This window comes from Furipterus horrens, unplaced genomic scaffold (assembly GCF_987537825.1).
Source record: "Furipterus horrens unplaced genomic scaffold, mFurHor1.1.pri manual_scaffold_6, whole genome shotgun sequence".
Taxonomy (NCBI): Eukaryota; Metazoa; Chordata; class Mammalia; order Chiroptera; family Furipteridae; genus Furipterus; species Furipterus horrens.
In genome coordinates this window covers 3,043,790-3,067,697 of record NW_028327176.1, presented here as the reverse complement: position 1 = coordinate 3,067,697, position 23,908 = coordinate 3,043,790, and the positions used below count along the sequence as shown (strand labels likewise).

Below are 23,908 nucleotides of genomic sequence, written 5' to 3'. Positions count from 1 at the left end.
CACTGCCGCCTGTGTGCTCACAGGTGCCTCTCATGTGTGGCCGTCTTACCTGCCACGTGGACCATACGTGTCGTCAAATAGGGCAGGGCTCACCGTTTTCCTTGGAGGTTTAACCGCTGCCCAGTGGTGAAAAGCTGTCGGGGTGAAAAACCAGGCTGAGACTTCAGTAAAACTTGTTTTCATATAGAATAATATTTTGGCAAAAAATAGTTTTTAAAATAAGTAGTCATCAAAGGATAACACGGATTTTGAAGAGACTTTTATTACGTCGGGTCATTTAAGATCCATGTCACGAACACCCCTGTCCCCCCCCGCAGGTGCGGATCCTGTTCTCCAAGGGCCCGTTCATCGCCATCTTCGCGAGCGACCCGCACATCATCATCAAGGCCATCAACCAGAACCTCAACAGCGTGCTGCGGGACTCGAACATCAACGGCCACGACTACATGCGCAACATCGTGCACCTGCCCGTCTTCCTGAACAGTCGCGGGCTGAGCAACGCCCGCAAGTTCCTCGTCACGCCAGCCGCGAATGGGGACATTCCGTGCGCGGACGCCGCAGGTAGAGGTCCCGCTCTGCCGGCTCCCGGGGGGCAGTGGGTCTGCGCTCCCCGATGGTGCCTCGCCTTTCCGCTGAAAGCTGCGGCGGGCAGTTCACGTCTCTGGGACGGTCGCGTGCAGCAGAATGGTGTCCCCATGGCGCTCTGGTCGGTTCTTTAAGGGACGCAGGACGACGCTGACAGGAGGGTGTCCCAGAACAGCCTGGGCGAGATGACGAAGCTCGGGAGCAGGACGGCCCTCAACCGCCGGGTGAGACGCTCTTTGTTCTGAGCCACATGTTCATGTTGCTGTTGCTCGAGGAAAGCAATGGTGATGTCACCTTTCAGTCTTACGCCCCTAAAGCTGCGACCGCTGTAAATTGTACAGCGGCCCTGCCCTCTCCCAGCCCCAGCCCGATGGCATCAGGGTCCCTCAGGGGGCTTTCGCCGCCCCTCAGAGATGCCACCCAGTGGGGAGAGCCTGCCTGCGCTCCGGGGCCATTGCCACCGCAGCAGGGAGAGGGGGGCAGCTGGTCGTGGCAGGAAGACCCCCCCCAGCCTCCCTCTTCCCCCGTGTGTGTGAGGGGCGACTGGCTGTCCACTGTGCCCGCACGGCGATGCGGGGCCCTTCCGACCTCTTGGTTTGCTTCTGGAACTAGTTCTGCCCAGTCCCGCTCTGCGGTTGGCACTGTTTTTTGTTTGTTCGGTTGGTTTGTTATCCCTAAATTTGGGTGTTTTACATTTAAAGATGTGTCTTCAGTGATAGTTTGACATTCTGGTTTCGTGCCCACCCCATGCCAGTATGGGGGCCAGATTAAGGCTGTGAGTGACAGTTGATGACCCTGACTCCAGAGCGGGGCCGGACTGGCCGTGTTCAGTCTCTGCCCTGGGAGCTTGCACTCCGGGGCCGCTGCAGCCGCCCCCACTGTTCCCTCAGTCCGTGGCCTTCGACGAGCAGACACCGTTGCTGTGCCCGTCCCTCCTGCGTTAGGTGGGATTCCCCGCCCTGCCCTGTCGGGTGCCTTTGATTCATGTAGTTACTTAGTTTAGTGCATTTAACGCAGATGTGAGGGCAGAGCGGCTGTGTCTGTTAGGTCGCCGTCACACGTTCAAAATAAAAATAAAAATGCTGGCCCCTTAAAACTAAGCAAGGGAGTTACTGCCTTCTTATTTTAGGGTGCCCGTGAGCCCCGAGCTCCCACAAGAGTGTGAATTGAACACTCTCTGTGATGCTGCCCACCTACGATCTGCAAGGCCCTGGGCTCCCGCTCGCTGTGCCGCTGCGAGTCCCACTCCAGCTGCAGCTGCACCCCAGTGCCGCCCCGGGCAGCTTCTCCTTCTCCTCGGGGAGTCGGGGGGGCCCTCTGGTCGTGCACACTCTTCCTCGGCCGCAGGCTCCAGCCTTTGTTGTTGTCACAAACACACGCACACTGCCCGGGACGCTGGCGTTTCAGGTGTGTGGGGTGGGCTCACTCTCTCCGACCCCGGCTGTTTCAGGACACGTACCGGCGACGGCAGATGCAGCGGACCATCACCCGGCAGATGTCCTTCGACCTCACGAAGCTGCTGGTGACGGAGGACTGGTTCAGTGACATAAGCCCGCAGACCATGAGACGGTTGCTTAACATTGTTTCTGTGACAGGTGAGTCATTCCTCTGTCTTCTCGTGGAGAATAAGCTGTCACGTTAACACAGCAGCCCCGTTTCAGAAACAGAGCCATGCTCAGGCGTCTCCGTGGCTGAATTCCAGTTGTATTTGCATTCAGCGTATTTAGTAAAACCAGTGTTAGTTCTGACGACCAAAATGAACCAGCAGTTGTGCACTGCTATTTTAAAGTGATGATTAAAAAAAAAAGTGGGCCTGGCAGTGACTGTGTGGTTTGCACGAATAAGCAGAGAGGCCGAGGGCGTGCAGGGCTGGGGGGGCGGGAAGAGGTGATGGGGGCGTGTGTTTGTCAGCAGCAGGGGAAGGGAGGGCTCTTGTGTGAGCCAGAATGGCTAGATTTAAGGTAGGTGTGAACTGAACTGAGGGCGATCAAGGAAGGCCGCCTTCACAAATTAAAAAGCAGTAACATCTGCAGTTCAGAACCCGGACAAGATCAAGGATAATGTGAGTAGGCAGCAAACCGAGACGTCAGGTCCCGAGTCTGGGGCCTGCGGCTGCCTGCATGCGAGCTGGCCCCTGTGAGTGCTGCCGTGGGGTCCTCAGGAAGCTTTACTCCCACGGGCCCGGCTGGTGGGGCTCAGAGGATTGAGTGCCGGCCTCGATCCAAAGGGTCGCTGGTTCAAGTCCTGGGCAGGGCACGTGCCTGGGTTGCAGGCCAGGTCCCCCCGGGAGGCGTTTGAGAGGCAGCCGATAGATGCATCTCTCGCACATGGATGTTTCTCTCCCTCTTTCTCCCTCCTTTCTCCTCTCTCTAAAAGTAAATAAAAGTAAAAATATTAAAACTTGTTTATAAACACGTAACTCACCTAAAATTGAAAATGTGGGGGACTGCACACTCAGCCGTGACGACTGCCTGACACACGGTGCTGCACGCCCATGGTCAGCGCGGCTCCTGCAGGGCATCACGTCCGGGATTACGTTAGAAGGCGCAGGCTTGGACTTGAGCCCCGGCAGCTCTGCAGCGGGGCTTCTGGATTGCAGACGCTACGTAGACAGTTGGCTTGAAGTTGCTGTGTAAAGGAAACGGGCAGGCTTTAAAGATTTAAAGTTAAATTATTTGTGAAATGCTAAATGTTTTGCTTAGCACAGCATTGCACATCTCTCAATTTTAAACTGTTCTTGTGCTCCTCCCAGGGCGGTTACTGAGAGCCAATCAGATTAGTTTCAACTGGGACAGACTTGCCAGCTGGATCAACCTGACCGAGCAGTGGCCGTACCGAACCTCGTGGCTCATACTGTACCTGGAAGAGACGGAAGGCGTTCCCGATCAGATGACGTTAAAAGCCATCTATGAAAGGTACTTCGATCTGTTTCCATTTAACTTAATTATCTTAGTTGAGTAGACGTTTCAGAAGAAAGTTAGTGCATTTAAAGCAAAATGAATACAAAATGTTGTGTATTTAATGGACACTTCCAGCTTCAACTAATGATTCTCACTAATTCATTATACTTTTGGAGTTGTATTACCACAAGTACATATCACAGCATATAAAATTTATAGCTTTGCCCCAGCTGGTGGAGCTCAGTGGATTGAGCGCCAGCCTCCGACCAAAAGGTCGCGGGTTCGATTCCCACTCAGGACACAGGCCTGGGTTGTGGGCCAGGGCCCAGTTGGGGGACATAGGAGAGGCAGCCGATTGCTGTGTCTCTCACACGCTGGTGTTTCTCTCCCTCTCTTTCTCCCTTCCTCCCCTCTCTCTCAAAATAAATAAATAAAATATTTAAAAAGAAATAAAATTTATAGCTTTATTTGGATGCAGTTTTCCTTTCTCAGTGTAACCTATGTGATAAAATGTGTAACAGTCCTGTTGGCTTTATGAATTTACACATAAGAAACGCAGTGCGTAAAGCATTACTGTTTGTTTCCACTTGACTTTTTATTCTAAGTGTCTTCACAGACTATTGCGGAGGGCACACTTCCCAGATCATGAGTGTGTGTTCTCCGCTTTCTAGCTGAGGCGTCGCGGGAATTGTGAACACTGGTTTGAGAATGTCCTTCGCAGTAAATAACAGAGGAACGCGTTGTCTTTTTATATTCAGCGTTTGAAGGACTTTAAAATTTCTACTTCTGATAAAGGAATTGAATACATTTTTTGAAAGACGTACAGTTAAGGCTTAGTGAAATGTCAAGTATGTAAGTTTTAAAAGTTACCAATTTATTATCAAATTCAGAACTAAAATTATAATGCTTTTTGCTTACCAGAACACTTAATAGCTACAGTTTTCAGTTGCTACTCTAAATAAGCCATATCTTAGAAAAAATATAATACAAAGGAACTTATACAAATAATTTTATGAGTTCAGTAAAGGTGGAACCACTGTTTTGTACATGTAAATGTGCGTGGTTTAGTTAATATTTTTCATGTAGGTAACCAGGTCTGGAATTATAGCGGATGGCTGTAGGGTCCGTCTGCAGGTCTGACGTGGCGATTTTGCTGTTACTTATGCTCAATTAAACCAGTTGTTTGAGCCGAGCGCCGCGTCCCAGGGGGTGACGCGTGGCTGCCACGGGCCTCGAGGGAGGTGGCGCTCCACGGCAGCTGCCCTTTGGGGGTTCAGAAGTCTTACGAGAGTGACTGGTGTGGGGTAGAATGCTACTTTATTTCACAGCTAGGCGTTTGCATCACAACACAGGTACCATGTAATTATGAGCGTTGGCTAGATGAGCACAGGTATCATCTAACAGTTAAAATAACTTTTTAAGTTTTAACTTAATCATAACTCATACCAATATGATGGGATCTATTTTTCACAGGGTTACTTTTACATAAATTTCTCATTAGCATGGTCAGGTTAGTTATTTTATCCTGAGAAATTGTTATTTTTGGGTAAATACAAACATGTCAGAGAAAAGGGCAAGCCTTCATTTAGGAACAGTGAGCTGGCTGCTTAGATTTCATTTCGCCTGAGCTGGTATTGTCCCTAGAGTCCTGTGCTTGGTTTCAAGAAATTTGCAGCCGTGGGAAGGAGGGCTGGTCACTCACAGGGTAACAGGGTCCTTACCGAGGGGGCGGGAGCGGCTGCCTAGCAGGAGACACGGCTCCTTCCCAGTACGCACCCCCACTCCGCGCTCCACCTTCCACAGTCCCAGGCGCTCTGCAGGGCCCCTTGGTTGTGCTGGGAACCAGCAGCGAGGCCCCAGCGAGGCCGGGAGTGGTTCCGTGGTGTTGACCAGGGATCTGTGGCCCGGGAAGTTGAAGGGACAGGCAGAGCCGCTCAGCCCACAGGCAGCAGAGCTTTCTCCGCCCGAGCCCGGCACATGTAAACTCGGGCACTCGGACAGTCTGAGGGGGCCGGGCAGGGAGAGCGACATCGGTGTGGGAGTGGGAGAGGCACGCTGATCGGCTGCCTCTCACAGGGGTCCCGACCAGGGACTGAGCCCACAGCCCAGGCACACGCCTGACCAGGAATCGGGAATCCCACCGGCACTGGCACGACGCCCATGCCCCTGAGCCACACTGGCCAGGGCTCTGTTAAGTTTGTTTCTGGGATGATGGCAGGAAGACAGACAAAAAGAGGATGAGGACTGATTTGGTCTCATTTTAGAAGTTATTGTTTGAATATAAAACGTCTTCCTGAAATCTTGCCTCTTTTTAAAGAGGCCAATAAATTTTAGTAAAAGATTTAAAAATAAAAAAGCTTAGAGTGAATTTTTGTAAGGGGAGTGTTTAGTTCAAGTAACTACAGATTATTGTATATGGGAGGTATAACGAGGTGATGACTTTGCCACTTAATTAACCCACCACTGACGTCAGCCCGGGGCGGGGGCGGGGGTGCTTGCCAGCTGGGAATGGGCTGGATTCAGGGTGAGTTTGAGATGCCTTTTTTTTTTCTTTTTTGATAAATGAATATGTCGTCTATGCCTACAAGTGCTTACAAAGAATGTTCTGTTGATGCTCTAAGGAAGAGAAAAAGCCAATGTAGTAAGAATCCTTGAGCATTCGTGAAGAAATTGACTCAAAACAATTACATTTAAGATGATTTGAGTGAAAACCAATTTGATCAACATTGAAAAATCGTGTATTGGAATGTGTTAAAAGTACTATTGATGACTGGTTCTAGTTAACTGTAGTTGAGTGCCTTAATGCTATTATTCGTCATTTGAATAATAAAAAGTTCTATTTACAGCAGACAAAAGCAGCAGTGTGTAATTGATATTCATTTATTTTATTAAAGAAATGTGATTTGGTAAACACAATCAGAAAATAGCATTTTTAACACTAGTAGTAAAATCTTTTAATCCATAAAAAGCCTCATTTATTTTTATAGCAATTTGATGACACAGCTGCCTGCTTTATTCAGCTGGAAAAGAGAGTGTTGGTTCTTGGTGTTTGGTAGAATTGCTTTGTTAAATTATTTTTCTGAATTGTTCAACTTTTAACAAATGACATTTGATACTAACACTGGAAAGCAATTTCAGCTAATTTAGTAGATCCCTCTATAAACCATCGGAACATTAAGATGACATACTGTTCACTCAAGATTATTTTAATTGGTACAATTATTGTAATTTTCTTGCAATTATGTGTTGAGTTAAAAGCTTTTGTCTGGATCATTTGAGGGGTTTTTTTTTGTTAACATACATTTAGTAAGAAGAAAAGGAGTAAAAAATCGTAAAGATTTTCTGTCTACTTTTTATTATAGCGTTTTGGACAACCATGGAAACATTTTAGTTGTGTGGCTTTATTTCTCGTATTTTTCAGTAAGCATTTTAAGCAACGATACAAGTTTTGAAAAGATCAATTTTAAGAGTTTTCTGGAAGATAATGCTTAGAATTTTTGTTTTGACACTGCTCAGGAAGTCTTACTTGGGATGATGTGGTCAGAATCGCTTTGGGATGAGGATAGTGCCAGCCTCCCTTTTGGCTCTCCGTTTTGGTTTTGCAAGGAGTGAGTACGTGTTGAGAGCCTGAGCGCGGCAGATGCCTCTCATGCCGCTGGGACAGCTGTCTGCTCGGCAGGCGCCGCAGGTCCCTAGTTGATAGCATTGGACTGAACTCGGCGTCTTTACAGTGTCCAAGAGGTGGTGCCCCTGCACTTAAAGCATTCTTACAGCGAGACTTCACCTCGTGCTGTTTCTTCCTCCTTCGGCCGGAGGTTTCACAGCTTTGTTTGGTCACCTGTGGGGGACCACAGGCCTCCCGGTGCTCCCCACCCACCTTCCTGTCCCTTCATGTTCTGGGTGATGGTACAGGGGCGCCCAAACCCCGTAATGTGGCCCGGATCATGCACGAGTTAGTTCCTTTGCATGTGGACTTACATTGTGAATTTGAATAACATGGAAAATAGGGTACCAGTTAGTTTAGATCTGTGATGAGGTTTTCTCCTTTGTAGTCCAAAGTATGTCCTTTGTGCGGATGATTTTTCTCTTAGTTTAGGTTTTGAGGTACTCTAAATATTTACTCCAAGCACTGTTTCATGCATGCTATTTTGTTTTTTATCTTTAGTTTAGAATCTTAATGCAGTTCTGTCTTCTTGATGTGATGTGGCTTCTCCGTAGGGGTTCTTGTCGTCAGTCCACACTTCTGTTAAGTTACTGTCTTGTGTGTATTCACTGGTCTTGTCTTTATCCCGAAAACACACTTGCCCTGATGCATATGTAACGTAAATACTTTATTCAGGGGTTCAGTGTCTTTCCAATAGCTTTGTCCCTATAATGATGGCATGATCTTTGCAAATCATGAGCTAATTCTCCATATGGGGGAAAAGTAAGCAGGTTTGTGGGAAAAAAATCTAAAATAGAGATCACGTTTTATTTGGATGGACATAAATAACAGTCATATATTTGTCAGGTTTAATGTGAAGATTGAGCCTTCAAATCAAGAACAAAGATGCCTATAATTAGATTAATGTTGACAATTAAAAACATGCATTTCTGGTTGTGCATTGTTTATTTTTATTTATTGTATTTGTGGAAAGTAATTGGAAAGTCTAGGTTCCTAAAGATAAGTAAAGGTGAAGGGCAGAATTTTTTAGTTCACTTCGATGTAGCTACAAATCACGTGCTTTTGTTTTGGAGGAAACAGTGGACCGTGTGAAACTAGACGCGCGTCTCCGTACGTGGCCACTTCCCTGTTCTGCCGTCGCTGCCAGGCCGGCGGCCGCCCCCAGATGTGGGGGGCGTTCCTGGGCGGGGGCTCGGCGGGCGTGCGTTTGCCGGGACGCTGCTGAGCCGGCTACGCGCGGGCCACAGGTGCAGGCCCTGCCCCGCGGGGGGCCTGCTGCCCAGCGCACGGACCTGGCAGCGTGTCAGAGGGGACGGGGGCTGCGGGAGCGTGCAGAGGGGCCGGGTCAGGGGGACGGGGTGCGGACTCCGCCCCACAGGAGAGGCGGGGGGGGCGGGGGGGGGCTGAGGGGACGTGTAGACAAAGGTCCTACGCCGGAGGGTGCCTGCGCGGTGGGGGCGGTCTGCCCACAGGGCTCTGGGGGCCCGGAGGGGACGCAGTGAGGGGCGCGCGGGGCTCGGAGGGGAGGTGGGGGGTCAGGGGCTTAGAGCGCGGACGGCTCTTGGAGGGCCGTTGTCAAGCTTTGGGCTTTGACCTTGAGTAACGGGGGAGACCCCCTGCTGGGCCTGGGGAAACTCGCACGCGCGCTCCGTCCCGTGGGTCCCGTGGCCGTGTCACGTAGCCGTCCCGTTAGCGCACGCTGCCGCCCTGAGGGGGCCATGGAGGGACTCCCGTGCTGGGGCGGGAATGGGACGCCTCGGGGGGGACAGTTCCGGGGCCTGAGAGCTGCGCAGGGCGTCGGCCGGTGGCGTGGGTGACGGAGGAGGGCGCGCGGGGGCGCCGTGAGGGCGGGCGGCTGACGGAGGCCGGCCCTGCGGCCCGCCGTGGAGCCCCTCCCGCGTCCGCAAGGACCCGGGCTGGTTTCGCGGTGCGCCTCTCCTGTGTCACGTGTCTTGTTTCTTAAGATCCGTTCATTCTTTATTTTCTCATACGGTGACGGCTTTATACGCCTGCTTTTTGGATCCCTTTTTAAACTGCCTTGGCTTCCCTCAGGCTTGCCCAGGGAGCCGTGCATCGGACCCTTGAGTAGAGCCAGATGGGAAGGGCGGCCTTTGCGTTCCAGCCGGCGCTCGGAGCACAAGGAGGAACAGTTGGCCGGACTCCGCGTGCAGGACTCAGGGTTATGGGGGCCCCACACGGTCTCCGCGTGGCTCCGACCCGCCTCCCGCCTGCTCCCTCGGTTTTCACCTCCCCACGTGCTCGACTCTGGCCCCCACCCGCTCCGATCCTCTGGTCTCGTCTCACCTGCCCCCGCCTCGGGAAGCCTTTTGTAACCAGGCGTCCCCTCCTCTCCGGGCCCTTGTTAGAGGCGTCGTTCCCACACCGGCGCGTGCCTTTCTGGCGCCCCCACGGTCACCGTTACAGGTGTTTGCGTTGATGTTCCTTTACTACTCGTTTCCTGCACCAGACTGTTCGCTTCCTGGACTGGCACTTCCTTGCCTTGCTGAGCCCCTTGCTTCTAGGCATTCTTGGCAGCGTCCTCCGTAGTGGGTGTCTCGGGAAGGAGAAAGCGGCGTGATGGGCAGAGAAAGGCATGGGTTGGGGGAGGTGGTAAAGGAGAAGCCACATTCTACTTTGAAAAGAATTCTGTTCATGCAGGTACTTGTCCTTGGGCTCTGAATGTGGGTAAACTGTCCCTTGTTGTGATACCAGTACCCCCCAGGGCCAGGCACATAGCACGTCTTCAGGACGCAGGCTCAAACAGAGATGACGTGTTTCAGGGACACCCAGAAGTGTCTGCCTCATGTCAGGTGCTGCTGAAACCAGCGTTTCCATGGGCGTCCCCTGGAATCTGCAGTTTCCTAAGCTTTCCTGCTGTGTCACCTTTTCTGAGTGCCGTTGTTTGGAGTTGCTCCCTATGGGCACACGTAGGCAGGTGCCCCCCCCCCCCCTTCAGTTTATGCTCATAGGTGGATGTCAGGATTGTTTAAAAGGCTGTGTGACTTCTCTGGACTCCATTTTTGTTACGTTAAGCATTTTGATTGTGTTCATTGAACAGGTGTCTATAGAGTTTATTATGTGCCGGGCACATGCTGAGAAGGGTCCTGGCTAATATGACTTGAGCCCTCACTGGGTTCCACTCGACCTAGGTGATCCCATAGTTCCCGGCGGCAAAGAACGGGAGGCAGCCCAGACCACACAGCGCGGCGGGCAGAGCTTCTCCCAGGGGACCGTCTCTAGACACACACCTTTTACAAATGCAGACCTAAACTACTCTTATCTTTATTTCCAGATATTTTTATTCATTTTCAAATGAAATTTTGGAATCATGATGTATCAGTGGGAATGTAAGAGCAAATAGAAATGTTTCCAGAAGATTGAATTTATCTTGTTTCTAAAGTGCAAACCTCTTCCCAACATGTGAAAAACCCCAAATGGATGCTTTGTTGAGTTCTGATTGTTTCTAGGAACCGCAGCAGGTTTCGTGTGGAAAGCTGACGCTCAGTTGTGACCGTTGGCACTGAACCAGCGGTGCCTTCGTTAGTTTGAGCCCTTATGCCGTTCTCCTGGGGCGAAGCGGCCGTGGCTTTGTCCTGGGTGGCTTTCAGGAGCTTTTCGTAGGATAAAATTGGTTTTTAAAGTATATTCTCATTTAAACTTGGAATGATGCCATTTTTGGTGTTTTATGCTAATGTAGAACAAAGAAAGAATTTTAAATGTTCCAGAGTTCTGTGTTTCTAACTTCAGCATAAAAGACTCAAGTATATTATAAGGCTATTTGGAAACAGAAATGGCAAAATCAGTTTCTCTAATATATATATTTTAATATGTAAAAAATAATTACCTTTGCAGGTTTATGGTTTATCTCATACTACAGTAAGAGTATTGTGTGCAGCCGCGCCGCGGACGGCCGCTGTCGGAATGCCCGAGAAGCCCACGCGGGGGCAGCGTTTCCCCAGGAACGTCCCCGCTCGGTCACCTACTGCATTTCGCGTTCCCTTTTCCGTAGAAGAACAAAGAAAACACCCAGTTTAGCGAATATTTTAAACTCTCAAGTTCAGTTTCCATTTCTGTTTTTTTAATCGCTTCACAGGACATTTATAAGCACTGAGAATCATGATTGTAGGCAAATGAATAATTAATTATCTGGTCCCATGGCTTAGTTTTTAGTTTAATAGCACCTTTTCCTCCTAAAAGTCTTTTAAGTTTTGGGGAAAGGGTGAATATGAAAAAAGAGGAGTTTGTAAAATTGATCTCAGAAGTTAGTATTTGCGTTTGAGAATGTTAAATCCTAATCGTTGAAGAACGTGGGCTCTGCACCCACCGGGCGTTCGGTCTGCGGCGCGTGGGCGAGAGGTTTTGCTTCCAGCCGGGTCGCGCTCGTGGGCGGGGCGGGGGCGCGGGGCCTCCGCCTGTGTGCCTGGGAGGCCGGGTGTTCGTGCGCAGCGTTGGCTCTCTGTGTGGGCAATCAACGCTCCTAAAGGGGTGTTACAGGCAGCGCTAACATGAACGTCCGTGATCGCGCGGCAGCACCGGGTACTGTTAGTGCGTCTCAGACGGCTGGGAAAGGGGTGTCATTGGCTTTCCCTGGGGAATTTCTAATAGCAGGCCGTAGTATGGACTCTTGGTGTGAGACCGCGGGCTTTGTTCTTTTATGGTGGCTGTGTTTTCATAGTGAGTCAGCTGTGAGCTCTATTGCCCCTCCTGACCTCTTGGCTGAGTCTCCTCTGTTCCTGTAGCTGGAGGGGACGGCCTGTCCTCTGAACTGCTGCCGTCGGGCCCTGGCGTGCTAGCTGGTAGGTCACTGTCGTTTGGGCTTCTCCCTAAAGCAATGAATATAAATTAACTGATTTAAATTATAACATTTCCTAATAAGTGCGGTTAGTGAGAAAAATGAGCTGTGCTGAAGTATTTACATTAAAGCGTGCGTATGGTTTGCAGTCCTGTAAGGGTTTAGAAGGCATGTCTTTGTTTCCCTGCTTCCGTTTGGTGATATGATACCAAGGAAGTTCTAAATCCTGACTAGCTGCAGGTGTTCCCAGTGCTTAAGCTTGTCTGCGTGGTCGGGAGTTTGCAGTTAGTCTGATACAGAAACCCGGAAGATTAGTAGGCGATTTTGCATCACAGGTGAATCACCAGGATAATCTTAGAGATGCACCCGTTTCTTCTAATTAGTTGAAGGGTTGGGTCTGCCTCTCTGCCAGGGTCAGCCCCTGGGTCACTAATTATCACGCGGTTTCTAACATTATTACAGCCTGCAATCAGCACGCAGGGCAGGGTGGTGTGCTTGCTTACGTAGCCTGTGAGCAGAAAAGTGTTGGTCTGGATTAAAAGAAAAACAGTAAAGGGATTTACATTTGCACATGAATGTGGAGGAGAAACTTTATTTCTAAGTCTGCAAAAAACTGATACAAAAAAACCCAATGACCTGGTAACACAGGCTTATTGTATGTTGGTCTTCAATGTCTTAAAATGTCGTAACTTTCTACTTCATTATATGTATATTTCTCATTTTTCAATTGCAGTTGACATTGAATATTATTGTATTAGTCTCAGGCGTACAGCATAGTGGTTATGAGACATTTATGTAATTTACAAATAAGTCTGGTACCCACCGCATCAGACATAGTTATTATTACGTTACTGACTGAAGTCCCTACGCTGTACTTTACGTCCCTGTCCCCGTATTTTGTAACAGGTTAGCTCTGCCAGGTGATTTCTGTGGCAACTTAGGTAGTTTCATGGTTTGCGTTATTTAACCCTCATTAGACAACCTGTAAACACGTAAGTCAAACACGTTAAATACTTGAATCAGCAACAGATAAACCTGCAGGTTTGGCATGATTACGTTCTCAGCGTGCACACGTGCTTTGTGGTTCCCCAGTGTCTTCCCTGAATAGGACGCCTGTAAAATGCAACCTGACTCTTGTCGGCTTTGAAAGTAGGTGTTAGTGGGGACACCTTACACTGTGCACATGGCACCTTGAGAACCGGCCCTGACCCCCCAGGCAGAAAGAAGCCCCTTTGTTCTCTCCTCTGCCAGGCCCTCCGCCCCGCTGAGCCTGCTGTGCACGCAGCACAGCCTCTGCCAGGGGTGCCAGTTCTTACCGAGGACGGACGCCTGTACCTGCAGCTACAGCGGCGACAGCGTCTGTCTTTCCGACCTCCCAGGCTTACGTCCTTCCCAGCGGAGCAGGAAAGGTGACTTGGGGGTCGTCACCACGCTGCGTTTACAGAACCTCGGGTGACGGGGTGCCCACAGTAACAAGGAAAAGACATCTCAGCCAGTAGCCTAACCTTCCACCTGTGAGGAGCTAGACCAGGAACAAGTTTCAAGTGTCAGCGCCAGCAGAAGGAAGGGAATGGAGATTAGAGCAGAGATAATCAACATGGAGACAGTAGTAACAATAGTGAGACCCAGTGAAACCCAGTTGTCTCTTTGCAAAGATCAGCAAACCTGACCAAACCTTTGCTAAGAAAAGGGAGAGGAGGCCACAACTGACTGCAGTCAGAGAGGGCGGGCGTTGCCGTCACTCCTGCAGAGACAGAAGGGCTGCGGGGGAGGCTCGGCGAGCGCAGGGAAGGCGTCCGGCAGAACGCGGCCGCCGCCCTGACGCCGGCGCTCCGGAGCTCGGGGACTAGGAGCGACCGCGCTCAGGGGTCAGGGCGTCTGCAAACAACGCGCAGCTGCCGTCATTCCGCCTGAAGGCGGGGATCAGACGAGGATGCCGCGTCTTCCCTGAATGTGCCCCCTCCCCGGTTCATATACTGAACCCCCTTATGATGGTGTTTGGAGGTGAGTGGGTTTAGATGAGGTCAGAGGGCAGAGCCCCCCATGGGCTCTAATCCTGGGAAGAAGGGCTGTGAGTGAACTGCAGACGAGGGAGAGGGCGCTCACCAGGGCCCACCCGGCTGGCACCCGGCTTTGGGCACCCAGACGCCAAGCCGCGTGCACAGTGAGTGCCTGTGAAGCCGCCGCGGGGGCGGCCTGAGTTGGCTCAGACGCCCGCTTTCGCCACAGCTTTTCAGTACTATGCTGGGAGTTCTGGCCAGCGCAGGGAGCCAGGAGACAGGTGAAAGGATCCCCGTTGGGAAGGACAAACTAAAACTACCTCTAACAGCGAATAGCGAATAGTCCTGCATATAGAAAACCCTGAAAATCCACAAGAAAAGTTTAACCAACAAGGTTAAATGTTTGTACACTGCCAACGACAGAAGTGGGTAAAGGTAAAGGCCTGGAGGCGCGGGGAGAGCTCCGGTGCTCAGGGAAGGAGGGCCAAGTAGGCAGTGTCGGTCTCACCCACAGCGACCTGCGGGCTCAGAACCGTCCCGCCCAGCGTCCAGGAGACTGTCTGGGCAGAAACAGAGACCTGATCTTTAAAGTCAGAGAAACCTGAGGGGAACCCACACAGCTGAACGAGCTCCGAAGAGAATGAGCGGGAGCGCTCTCAACCTCGGGACTCACTACGGAGCAACAGTAGTCGAGGCAGCGTGGCCCTGGGGCCAGGGGGCTGACCGACAGGACAGACTGAGCCCAGAGTGCACCCACCTGCTGCTGGCCAGGTGAGCTTCGGCGGGGGAAAGAGGAGCCTCTTCCACCCGTGGTGCTGGGACGACTAGGCTGTCACAAGCAGAGGACTGAGGTTGGGCCCCATTTCACATCACGTGCAAAATTAACTCCACACGGGTCATCCTATGCCTTCCCAAGTGCAGCGTTTTTGTTTTTCAATATCAGAAGGGATAATGGAAGTGAAAATCACTTTAAAAGGATAGGGTTCATTGGGAGCGATACATTTTCTTATGTAATTTACAAGTATTTATTCGGCAAAAGTAATAAGGCAGTGGGGTCTGCGCCAGGCACTGGAGCTACAATGATGAACAGAACCGAGCTTCCCAACTTCAGTGGAATTAGTGGAATTTACAGTTTGGGGGCGGGGGGGCAGGCATTAATGAAATAATTCCACTAATGAATACAGCGTTCCAGTCGCGGTACGTGGTATGCGACAAGGCGCCTGTCCTAGGAGCGCTTGTAATAGAGGAGCGAGAGCCACGAGGGGCGGGGGGCGGGGCCTCTTGAGGGGGTGGAGCCACTGGGGCGGGGCGGGGCCTCCCGAGGGGGTGGAGCTGAGCTACAAGGGGTGGGTGCCGCGGGGCCTGGGCTAGGATGGAGGGCTGGGGCCTTAACCAGGAGGCCGTCTTAGCTTTTGCTCCCAACCCTCGGCGGCGGCAGCGCCCAGTGGCTGTGTTCTGTCCGGTCCAAGGGCTCTGTGTGTGGAGTCCGTATACACGGCCTGCGCTGGTGGGAAGCGTCTGAAAGTCCGCCTTCAGACGTCAGGCTTGTTCCAAGGCAGTTAGGAGCTTTCCCTGTTTAAAGTTTTAAGGAAAATTTATCTTAATTTTTAACCTCTTATGATTAAATAATGACATCTTAGGCAGCTACTTTTAGGTACAGCCTAATAAATAGTGCCAGCTCCATAAATTTTGCTCTTAGAACCTGCTTGAACTTTTATTTTAAACAGAATTTTTTCCGACGTAATTTAAAACCTCCTTTTGAATGGAAGTAATATGAATGGCTTATGTAATTTCGGCCAAGTCATCAATATGGCCTTTCTGTAAACCACTGTCATCTGTAATCAAAATGCTTTTAGTTTACACTGATGTTGGCATGAACAAGAGCCTCTGGGTTGCTTCTAAACGGGCTGAGAGCCCACTCGTGCCTGAGGTTTACGGTGCTTTCCGTGGGCCATGTCACTGCTGGCAACTTGAATTCATGGGGCTCATAATCCTGGGAATTTAAATTCACTCTTAATTGGAAAGTGGAGTTACTTAAATCCTTTAAATACTAACCTTTGCAAAATATCTGAAAGGAAGAAAATAAAGGCACGCGTGATTTTGGTGGCCCGCCGCCGAAAGACGACCACTTACACGCTGTCTCTCAGCAGAAGCGTTTAGTGCCCGGAGCCCAGGAGGGCAGAGAGGCCCCCGTCCGGAGGGCGGCAGGGCTGTGCTGGGCGGCGCTGTTCCCACGCAGGCTCGAGCGGGGCTGGCGCTGACCCTCCGTCCGTCTGCTTCGTGGGACTTGGCCGCTGTGCGTGCGTTCACCCGAGTCCTTCTGGCTCCTCCTCTCAGTGCTTTACGGGCAGCCCTGCAGTAGATGCAGTACCGTGACTGTTCACGCTCCGAGTTCTGCCGCTTCTACAAGGGACCCTGTGCGACCACAGTCCCAGCGTCCCGTCGCGTTATGAAGGCATTTACTACTCGGTTTCTGCGCCGTTTCAGTAAGAGGCCGTCCCGTCTCAGAGGCCTTCCTGCCTTGTGCACGCGTGCCTGAGGCCGTGGACGGGCCTTCCCGAGGGTTAGTCAGGCCGAGCTGGTCTCCTCGTGTCCCGCTGGGCCCCTGTCTTTGCTCGTTTGTAATTCTGTTCCCTGGGTTTTCCCCGATGGCTTGGACTCTTTGGCTGCCAGCCAGACGTGGGGCCTGAGCAGTGAGCGACCAGCCCCAAGGAGGGACTGGACCTCTGATATTAGGGTGAGAGCCCAGCTCACTTGCTGTCACTGCCCCTCGGAAACTGTCCCCAGGACCTCTAGCAGTCCCCGCTCCCCGCTGACCGGAAGCTGAGTACTGGGAAGGTCCCTGCGAGCACAGAGGGGTCTCTCAGTCGCTTCACGAGACGTAGGCGGCATCAGGCACACTGACTGCAGTCGTGCAGCTCCACGGTGTGACACGCATGTCCTCACGCACAGAGCTGTCCCCGCACCACCGTGGAAGCCGCCCTTCCTGCCTCCGCACTCCCTGCAGCCGACTCACGGGGGCCCTTCCCCGCGGCCTGTCATCCCAGCTCGGCGTCCCCTCTCTGGTTTTATGTGACGAGGACACACAGCTGTGCCCTCTTTAGTGACCGTGTTCCTTCCCTCTGCGTGATTTGCTAGGACGTTGCTTCAGGCTGGTGTATCGGGGAGCCCATCCCTCGTTGTGTGACGCCCGCTACATGGGGGCGCCGCAAGCTGGTTGTCGCCTCACTGGCTGGTGGCACCGGGTCCTTTCCGGTTTCCCCACCCACCTCCTTGTCTTGGAAGCTGCGTTTCGTGTTTTCCGTCTCTAGCTCTCCGTGAGGCGCTTCTGCTTATGGCCTCAGCGGGCACGTGGCCCTGCGTGGGGTTGAACCGTATGGATTTGCCAGTCTTTGACCATTTTGACTGTAAAAATGGCCGCTTTATAGTTTGACAAACAGCAGTGTTTACTAGTATTTTTAAATTTCTGTATTTAGATTTTTTTCCATCAGCACTTATTGCTGCTATACCCCCTTCCACCCCCACCCCCCACGCAGGCAGCACCCTGCTGTGTGCAAGCGTTTGCGCCCGACGCAGGGTGTTTGAGTGTGTGAGCTCAGCTGTGGGAGACGTTGCGCACCGCTACTCACTGCAGTTATACTATTACATTTAAGTACCAAGTGCGACATTATTAGCAGTTGTTACGTCTGTTTGGTAAGATTATGGATTCCCCTCTTTTTCTGTATGTCTCTGCCTTGCAAATACGCTTATGTAATAAGCATATATTACTTTTGCAATAGAAAACAAAACCTTTTTTTTTTTAACAAGGAAAACCCTGTGCTTTTTTCTAGTTTGTGCAATTTGTTAAAAAATTATTCTTTATTTCTTTTTTGTAAAGGCAAGACACATGGTATGCTATAGTAAACATGGATATTAGAGCCGTTCAGATTCTCTTGTGAGTTCAGGCGGCGGTTTGGGTGCCTGAGACCCACTGTCCTCATGTGGAAAAGGACAGCTCACCCAGTGCTCACTGCGAGGTGGCGGTGAAGGTGGCAGCGCCTGGTGGGCGTGTCGCTCCCCTTCCTGTTTTCCTCGCCCAGGTGCTGCCTTTCATTAAGGGCAGCATAATTCTGCCTCACTTCTTACCTTAGTAATTTTGTTACCACTATACCACTTATTTTGGTTTCTTTTTCCTTTGAAAAAACTTTAGAGGACAGCAAAGTATGTAATGTAATGTTTATTCTTATAAATAACAGATTTTGCTATGTGTAGAATTTGCCTTTCTCATCGTGACATGAATGACCGTTTTCATTCGCTTCTTGTTTGAAGAATATCCAAGAATATTCCTACAACGAAGGACGTCGAGCCGCTGCTGGAAATCGACGGCGATATAAGAAACTTCGAGGTGTTTCTGTCTTCGAGAACCCCCGTCCTCGTGGCTCGAGATGTAAAAACTTTTTTGCCTTGCACTGTAAACCTGGACCCCAAACTGCGGGAGATTATCGCAGGTGGGTGTCGGTTGTAAATTTAATTTTTCTTCTCTAAAGTTCTCAACACTTCCCCTGTTTTTAACTTAGCTCTGTGAGGTTCTCCGGCTCCGTGGAACAAGCCTGCAGGGAGGATTAGTGTTTGGGTGTCTGGGCGTCCTGTTAGAAACGTAAAGAAAATGTTACTTGTTAAGCTCACTGTGTTACACCTCCCTACCTGCGCACACACCTGACTCTCCGAATCTGAATGTGTGCTTTGGAATTAGAGTCCCATTAACACTTAGTCACCACTGGAAGGTGTCAGTCCATTGTCCTTTTTCTGTCGCCCATTTTCTGTTCTTAACGGGGACCTTTACCCAGAGAGCTGAGGCAGTCCTGACACCACTTGCTACATTGTAACGAGCCGTGGACTGGAACTTGAGGGCGGGGACGGGGAGGTCTGGGACTAGCGCAAGCTGAGCCGGAGGCAGCCCTGGGACCGTGGCCTGCGCACAGCCGGTGCGGGAACGCACTGCCTCTGGCCTGGCTCTGGCCCTGCGGGCACACCCTGGGGCGCTCCGGGCTCAGGGAGGGTGCGCCTCGCACCCTACGCCCTCTGTTTAGACACGTGCTCAGAGGCGGCCACTGCCACCTCTGCTCTCGGCGTGGACGGGGCGTGTCCTCGCCAGCCCACGGCGCCAGCGGGCACTTCCTAACACCAGACCAGTGGGGGTGACTAGTCATTGCTGAAGTGTTCTGCACCCTGAGAACTGTTAGAGTAGCACACACAGTAAGTGGAGAGCACAGCCCAGAGGTGGGGGACCGTCACCTTCACGTGGTGCGAGCAGCTTCCCTGCAGAGTTGCCGGGCATCTCGCTGGGCTCTGTGTCGGCCAGAGGCCTGTCAGCCTCTAGTCCGGGGACTCCCTGGCAAGATGGGCACCCCCCATCTCTCCCCAGTGAGCAATGGAGACAGTGGGAGTGGGGCTGATTCATGCCAACGTCCTGTGTTCCCTGCCTGCTGGGGGGTCCTTCTGTCTTTCAGATGTGCGTGCCGCCAGAGACCAGATGAACATCGGGGGGCTTGCCTACCCCCCGCTGCCTCTGCACGAAGCTCCCCCTCGGCCGCCGTCGGGCTACAGCCAGGCTCCATCTGTCTGTTCCTCCTCCACGTCCTTCAATGGACCCTTCGGAGGGGGTGTGCTGTCCCCGCAGCCGCACAGCAGCTACTACAGCGGGATGACGGGGCCGCAGCACCCATTCTATAACCGGGTGAGGACGCGTAGGAATCTTTCACGGCCATGTTTCTGCTTACGGGGTCTGGGACTATTTTGAAACTGTACTTTAGCTTTAAAGTAGGTAAAAAGTTAAGTTTGAATTTAATATACAAGGGGGGGGACCCAAAAACACTGGAATTATCTTCGGGAGGGCGGGCGCCTTGTAGTACAGGCGTCCCCTGCTGGGTGAGTGTTCTAGGAGCCCGTCTGCATCAGTGCACCAGCTGGCGCTGTGGTGAGAGGCTGCGTTCGGCTTCAGTGAGTTTTTTTTTATGAATCTTTCAACACGTTCACCCGTTTCGTGACGGGTGATTTACGAGCGCACCTGCCCACACCGTGCTGGGTGTTCAGCAGTTTTTGACCAAAAACGGCATGACCCCCATGCCCCACCTCCCCGTTCACCCGATCTGGCCCTGGGTGACCTTTTGTTGTTGTTTGTTTCCCGGGATAAAAAGTGCTCAAAGGGAAGCAGTTTACCCATGTGGAAGAGGGGAAACAAAAGGGCAGGAGCACTAACAGGCATCGAAAGCCACGAGTTCAAACCCTGTTCCCAGCCGTGGGAAGCAGGGCTGCGGTGGGTGTGCCGCATGAAACGGGGAGCACTTTGGAGGTGGCTGAGGTTTAAAAACATGTAAGAATAAATACACAGTTTTTATAAGTAAGTTCCAGGGTTTTATTGGGTCTCCCCCTCATGCTTGATGTTTTAAAAATCAAAAGAATTTTGAATTTGAATGGGTTCTAGATATTAGTTGAGCCTGAATGTCAGCACGTTTTTGTTTTTATTATCTTGATGAGAAAAAGGACACTGCAGGGTCCCCACTGCAGAGGGACCTGTGTGCTCCTGTGGTGACAGATTTTTGACCTGTTATATTTTGTCTAATAATTTATACTGGCATTTAAAACAATGATAAACATGAATTTCTGCCGTAGCTCAGTAAACCTATATTTAATATATATTATAGTTTTTAAACATGAGATAATAACAAAATTCGCTTGTAGGGCTCAGATGTTGTTGCCAAGTAACAGCACAAGGGCCCGTTTCGGGGTCTTATTTCAGGGTTACTCAGTCATGTGTGGCTGTTTATGTAACGTACGTGTGAAAGCTTCCCATTTAAAAAGTTGGACGCACAGGTAATTATCATGGCGTTTGGACCCCGTCAAGCTCACAGGCCAGGCTACCCTCGCTGTAATGACTGTTAACACCAGTGTCCCCTGCAGGAAAAGGGGGCGTGAACCCTAGTGTTAGACCTTCTGGAACCAGCTCTTCAGTCCGTTGCAGTTTCTTTCTTTTTTTTTTTTTGTCTCCCTCTTTAGTCTAATCTGAGCAAACGTAGGGGCTAATATTCTAGAAGCCAAGCGCACGCCTGTATAAAGGTCCCATGAGCTAGGAGGAGAGGGGAGTGTAGAACAAACGTGGCAAAGAAGGAGTTCCAGAGTTTAAGTTTTCGGTTTGAAAAACGTTGGCCCTGTAAGTCATTAGCGATACCATCCCAAGAGGCCCTCTGCATGTCACTGCACTCTCTCACCCTGGCCAGGAGGGCAGCGCAGACACAGCATTCCACGGTGTGTCCCCTGTGTCAGCCTGAACTGCGCGGCAGGCGGCATGAAGTGCACGTCTGGTTTGCCAGCCTCAGAACCGGCTGCAGTTCCACCTCAAATGCCTTTACTGGTCTTTAGATGACAGTTCGACTTTTGAGTCCATGAACCGTCTAGGCTGAGACCTGGCTAATTTGACATGAATAACAATCGTGTGTTACTTTAATAGCATTTTATTATTTTTAAAACATTTAAATTTTTCTTATGATTTTAGGGCTGGTTATTTTTTTGCTTTAGTTATTTGAGGTTTTTAGTCTGAAAGTAAAAGAATAATTTTCTTAGCATAGAGATAATAAAGGTGTTACTTCAGTAGAATGAAACTTGGGGAATTTTAATCTTTGTTTTTAGTTTCTATGATCTGATAGTGCCTGTCAACAAGAAGCTTGGTACAAACAAATGCTATAGTTATAAATCTCACCTAAACAATGGATTCCCCACTTTAAAATACGCTTGCTTATTTGGGAGAGAAAGTAAACTCTAAGAACTTAGGATAACAAATATTCCTGGAATCCATGCAGGGTGTTTTCATGTAATCAAGGCTTTTTAAAAAATCTTAAGCTAATTTTTTATTGTAAAGAATAGTTTTCTATTAAGATTCCATTCTGCTTTTTTAAAAAAAGAGATTACGAGCTATTATTTGTAAATCACTTAGAACCTGACACATGGTAATAACCCCATAAGAGAAACTCTTGTGTCAAATTATAAGGTGTAAAACTTGTTCCTTAAAGAAGAACTTTTAGTATATCAACAAGATAAAAATTTAAATAACATGTCAAGTTTGCGTTTGATGTCTCATAGAACACGTATAAGGCCTTTTTCTTTTGTTTTGTCATTTGCATTACAAATACGGAGTTGTGTTGTATTGGTTAGTGTCATTTGGTGACTCTCATTACGCTTTGGTTTCTGTGGTTGTTTATCCCATTCTTTTGTTACGTGTTTTCTCCATAGCCATTCTTTGCCCCGTACCTTTACTCGCCACGGTACTGCCCTGGCGGCTCCCCGCTCCTCATCTCACGTCCACCCGTAAAATCGAGTTTGCCCAGGGACCAAAGCAGTGGCCTAGTAAGTATGAAAAAGGGTAACTGAAGTATTAATCTCATAAGCAACACCTAGAGCATTAGAGTTTGGGTATTTCCTTTCTGTAGTAAAAGAATGCAACGTATCCTATAAATAGTTTTAAGAAACATAAGCTCTTACTAACTTAAAATGTATTCTGTCTTCATCCCTGTTAACTCTCTCCGGAAGGAAACGGCCGGCAGCCTCGGGGGCAGAGGCTGAGCGCTCACCACCAGTGTGCGGTGTGTGCCTCAGCGCTTGTCCCGGCCTGTCCGCACTGAGCCTTCCCGCCTGCTCATTTCTGCTCTTTTTAAAGGACATTCATATGTGGTGTCTGTATATATGTCAGCCCTAGTGTATAAAAGTTAGATCATCTACTGAAAGAACATTTTAAGCTGACGGCAGAAATTAAATAGGATAAGGAAATTATTCAAATGTACTATTGAATCTAATCCAGAACAAAACACATTTGTTTATAATGTATTAGGTGTTCCTGATGATAAAGTTGGTTTAATAATTTTAAAAAAGAAAGTCCCTGTTAATATATTTTTATAACTTAGGAGGCAGAAGATGCAGGATCCAACCTTCTATGTAAATTTTTAAACGTCGTCCCTGAAGGCAAAGTCGACCCCCCCCCCCCCCAGCCAGGTGTCTGTCCTGTGTCATTAGTTTCCCATCACGTCCATCCCCCATGCGGGCGGCCCCCCGCCTCTCACCGCGCTCTCCTTTTGTGTTGCTAGGAGGTTATCAAGGAGGACGCCGCTGAGGGGCTGTCCTCGCCCACAGCCTCCGCGAGGGTAAAGCGCAGACGGGGCCGGGGGGCGGCGGGGGGCGGCGGGCACCTGCCTGTGCGGTGGCCGCGGCACTAACCGCGTCTGTGGTGTGGCGGCGCTGCACGCGCAGCGGCTACTAACCGTCGTGCTCCCGGACTAACCAAGAGCCCAGCGCTCGCCCTTTCCTTCTACTTTCCCCGCACTCAGGGGCGCGGGGCGGGGTTCTAACCGGGCGACAGGGAAGGACTTCGTTCAGCCGTCATCAGGACCATTCCACGGGTGGAGGGGGAGCCTTTCCGCCTTGGCCTCTGTGGGAACCTGCGTTAGCTCTCCGCAGGGAGAACGCTTCTGAAAGGCCCGCAGCTGACCCTGCAGCCCGCAGGAGGGCCTTGTGCGGCGGGCGGACCCGTTCTTCCCCCGGGCGCCCGGCGGGTTTGAAGCGTCAGGTGTACACGTAGCGCGCGTTTGTTCAGATAAAATAAATGTCCAGATCGATGCAGCGCTAGTGCAGTGTGTGGAGGGAGTTATTTAAACCTCCCCTGTCCCCGAACACCTTAAAGCGGGTTAGAAAAGGCAAGCAAACACGCTTGAATAGGGAGGAGGGCACTTTGTATATTTATTATTCAAGACTCTATACGTCATACTTAATGAGAAGTGCATTTAACGTGATGAACTTTAAAATCCTCATTTACTCCATGTGGGATTTAAGAACCCAGTTTGTATTTTAACTTCTGCTGATTTATTGACAGAGTGTTACGCCCACGTAAACACAGTCGAGTTAAGCTGAAGCCGTGCTGAACTGTGGCATAGCCGTCGGGATT

At 50.5% G+C, this 23,908-nt stretch overlaps 1 protein-coding gene across 1 annotated transcript in view; it reads left to right on the top strand.

Annotated features, from left to right (window-relative positions):
- KIDINS220 (kinase D interacting substrate 220) overlaps nucleotides 1-23,908 on the top strand; it is a 69,310-nt gene that overhangs the window by 28,531 nt on the left and 16,871 nt on the right. The window contains exons 19-26 of the mRNA XM_090280881.1: nucleotides 318-561; nucleotides 721-809; nucleotides 2,036-2,180; nucleotides 3,338-3,500; nucleotides 18,250-18,428; nucleotides 19,431-19,657; nucleotides 22,207-22,320; nucleotides 23,055-23,111. Coding sequence (XP_090137007.1) covers nucleotides 318-561; nucleotides 721-809; nucleotides 2,036-2,180; nucleotides 3,338-3,500; nucleotides 18,250-18,428; nucleotides 19,431-19,657; nucleotides 22,207-22,320; nucleotides 23,055-23,111 — 1,218 coding nt within the window. The remainder of the gene's footprint in view (nucleotides 1-317; nucleotides 562-720; nucleotides 810-2,035; nucleotides 2,181-3,337; nucleotides 3,501-18,249; nucleotides 18,429-19,430; nucleotides 19,658-22,206; nucleotides 22,321-23,054; nucleotides 23,112-23,908) is intronic.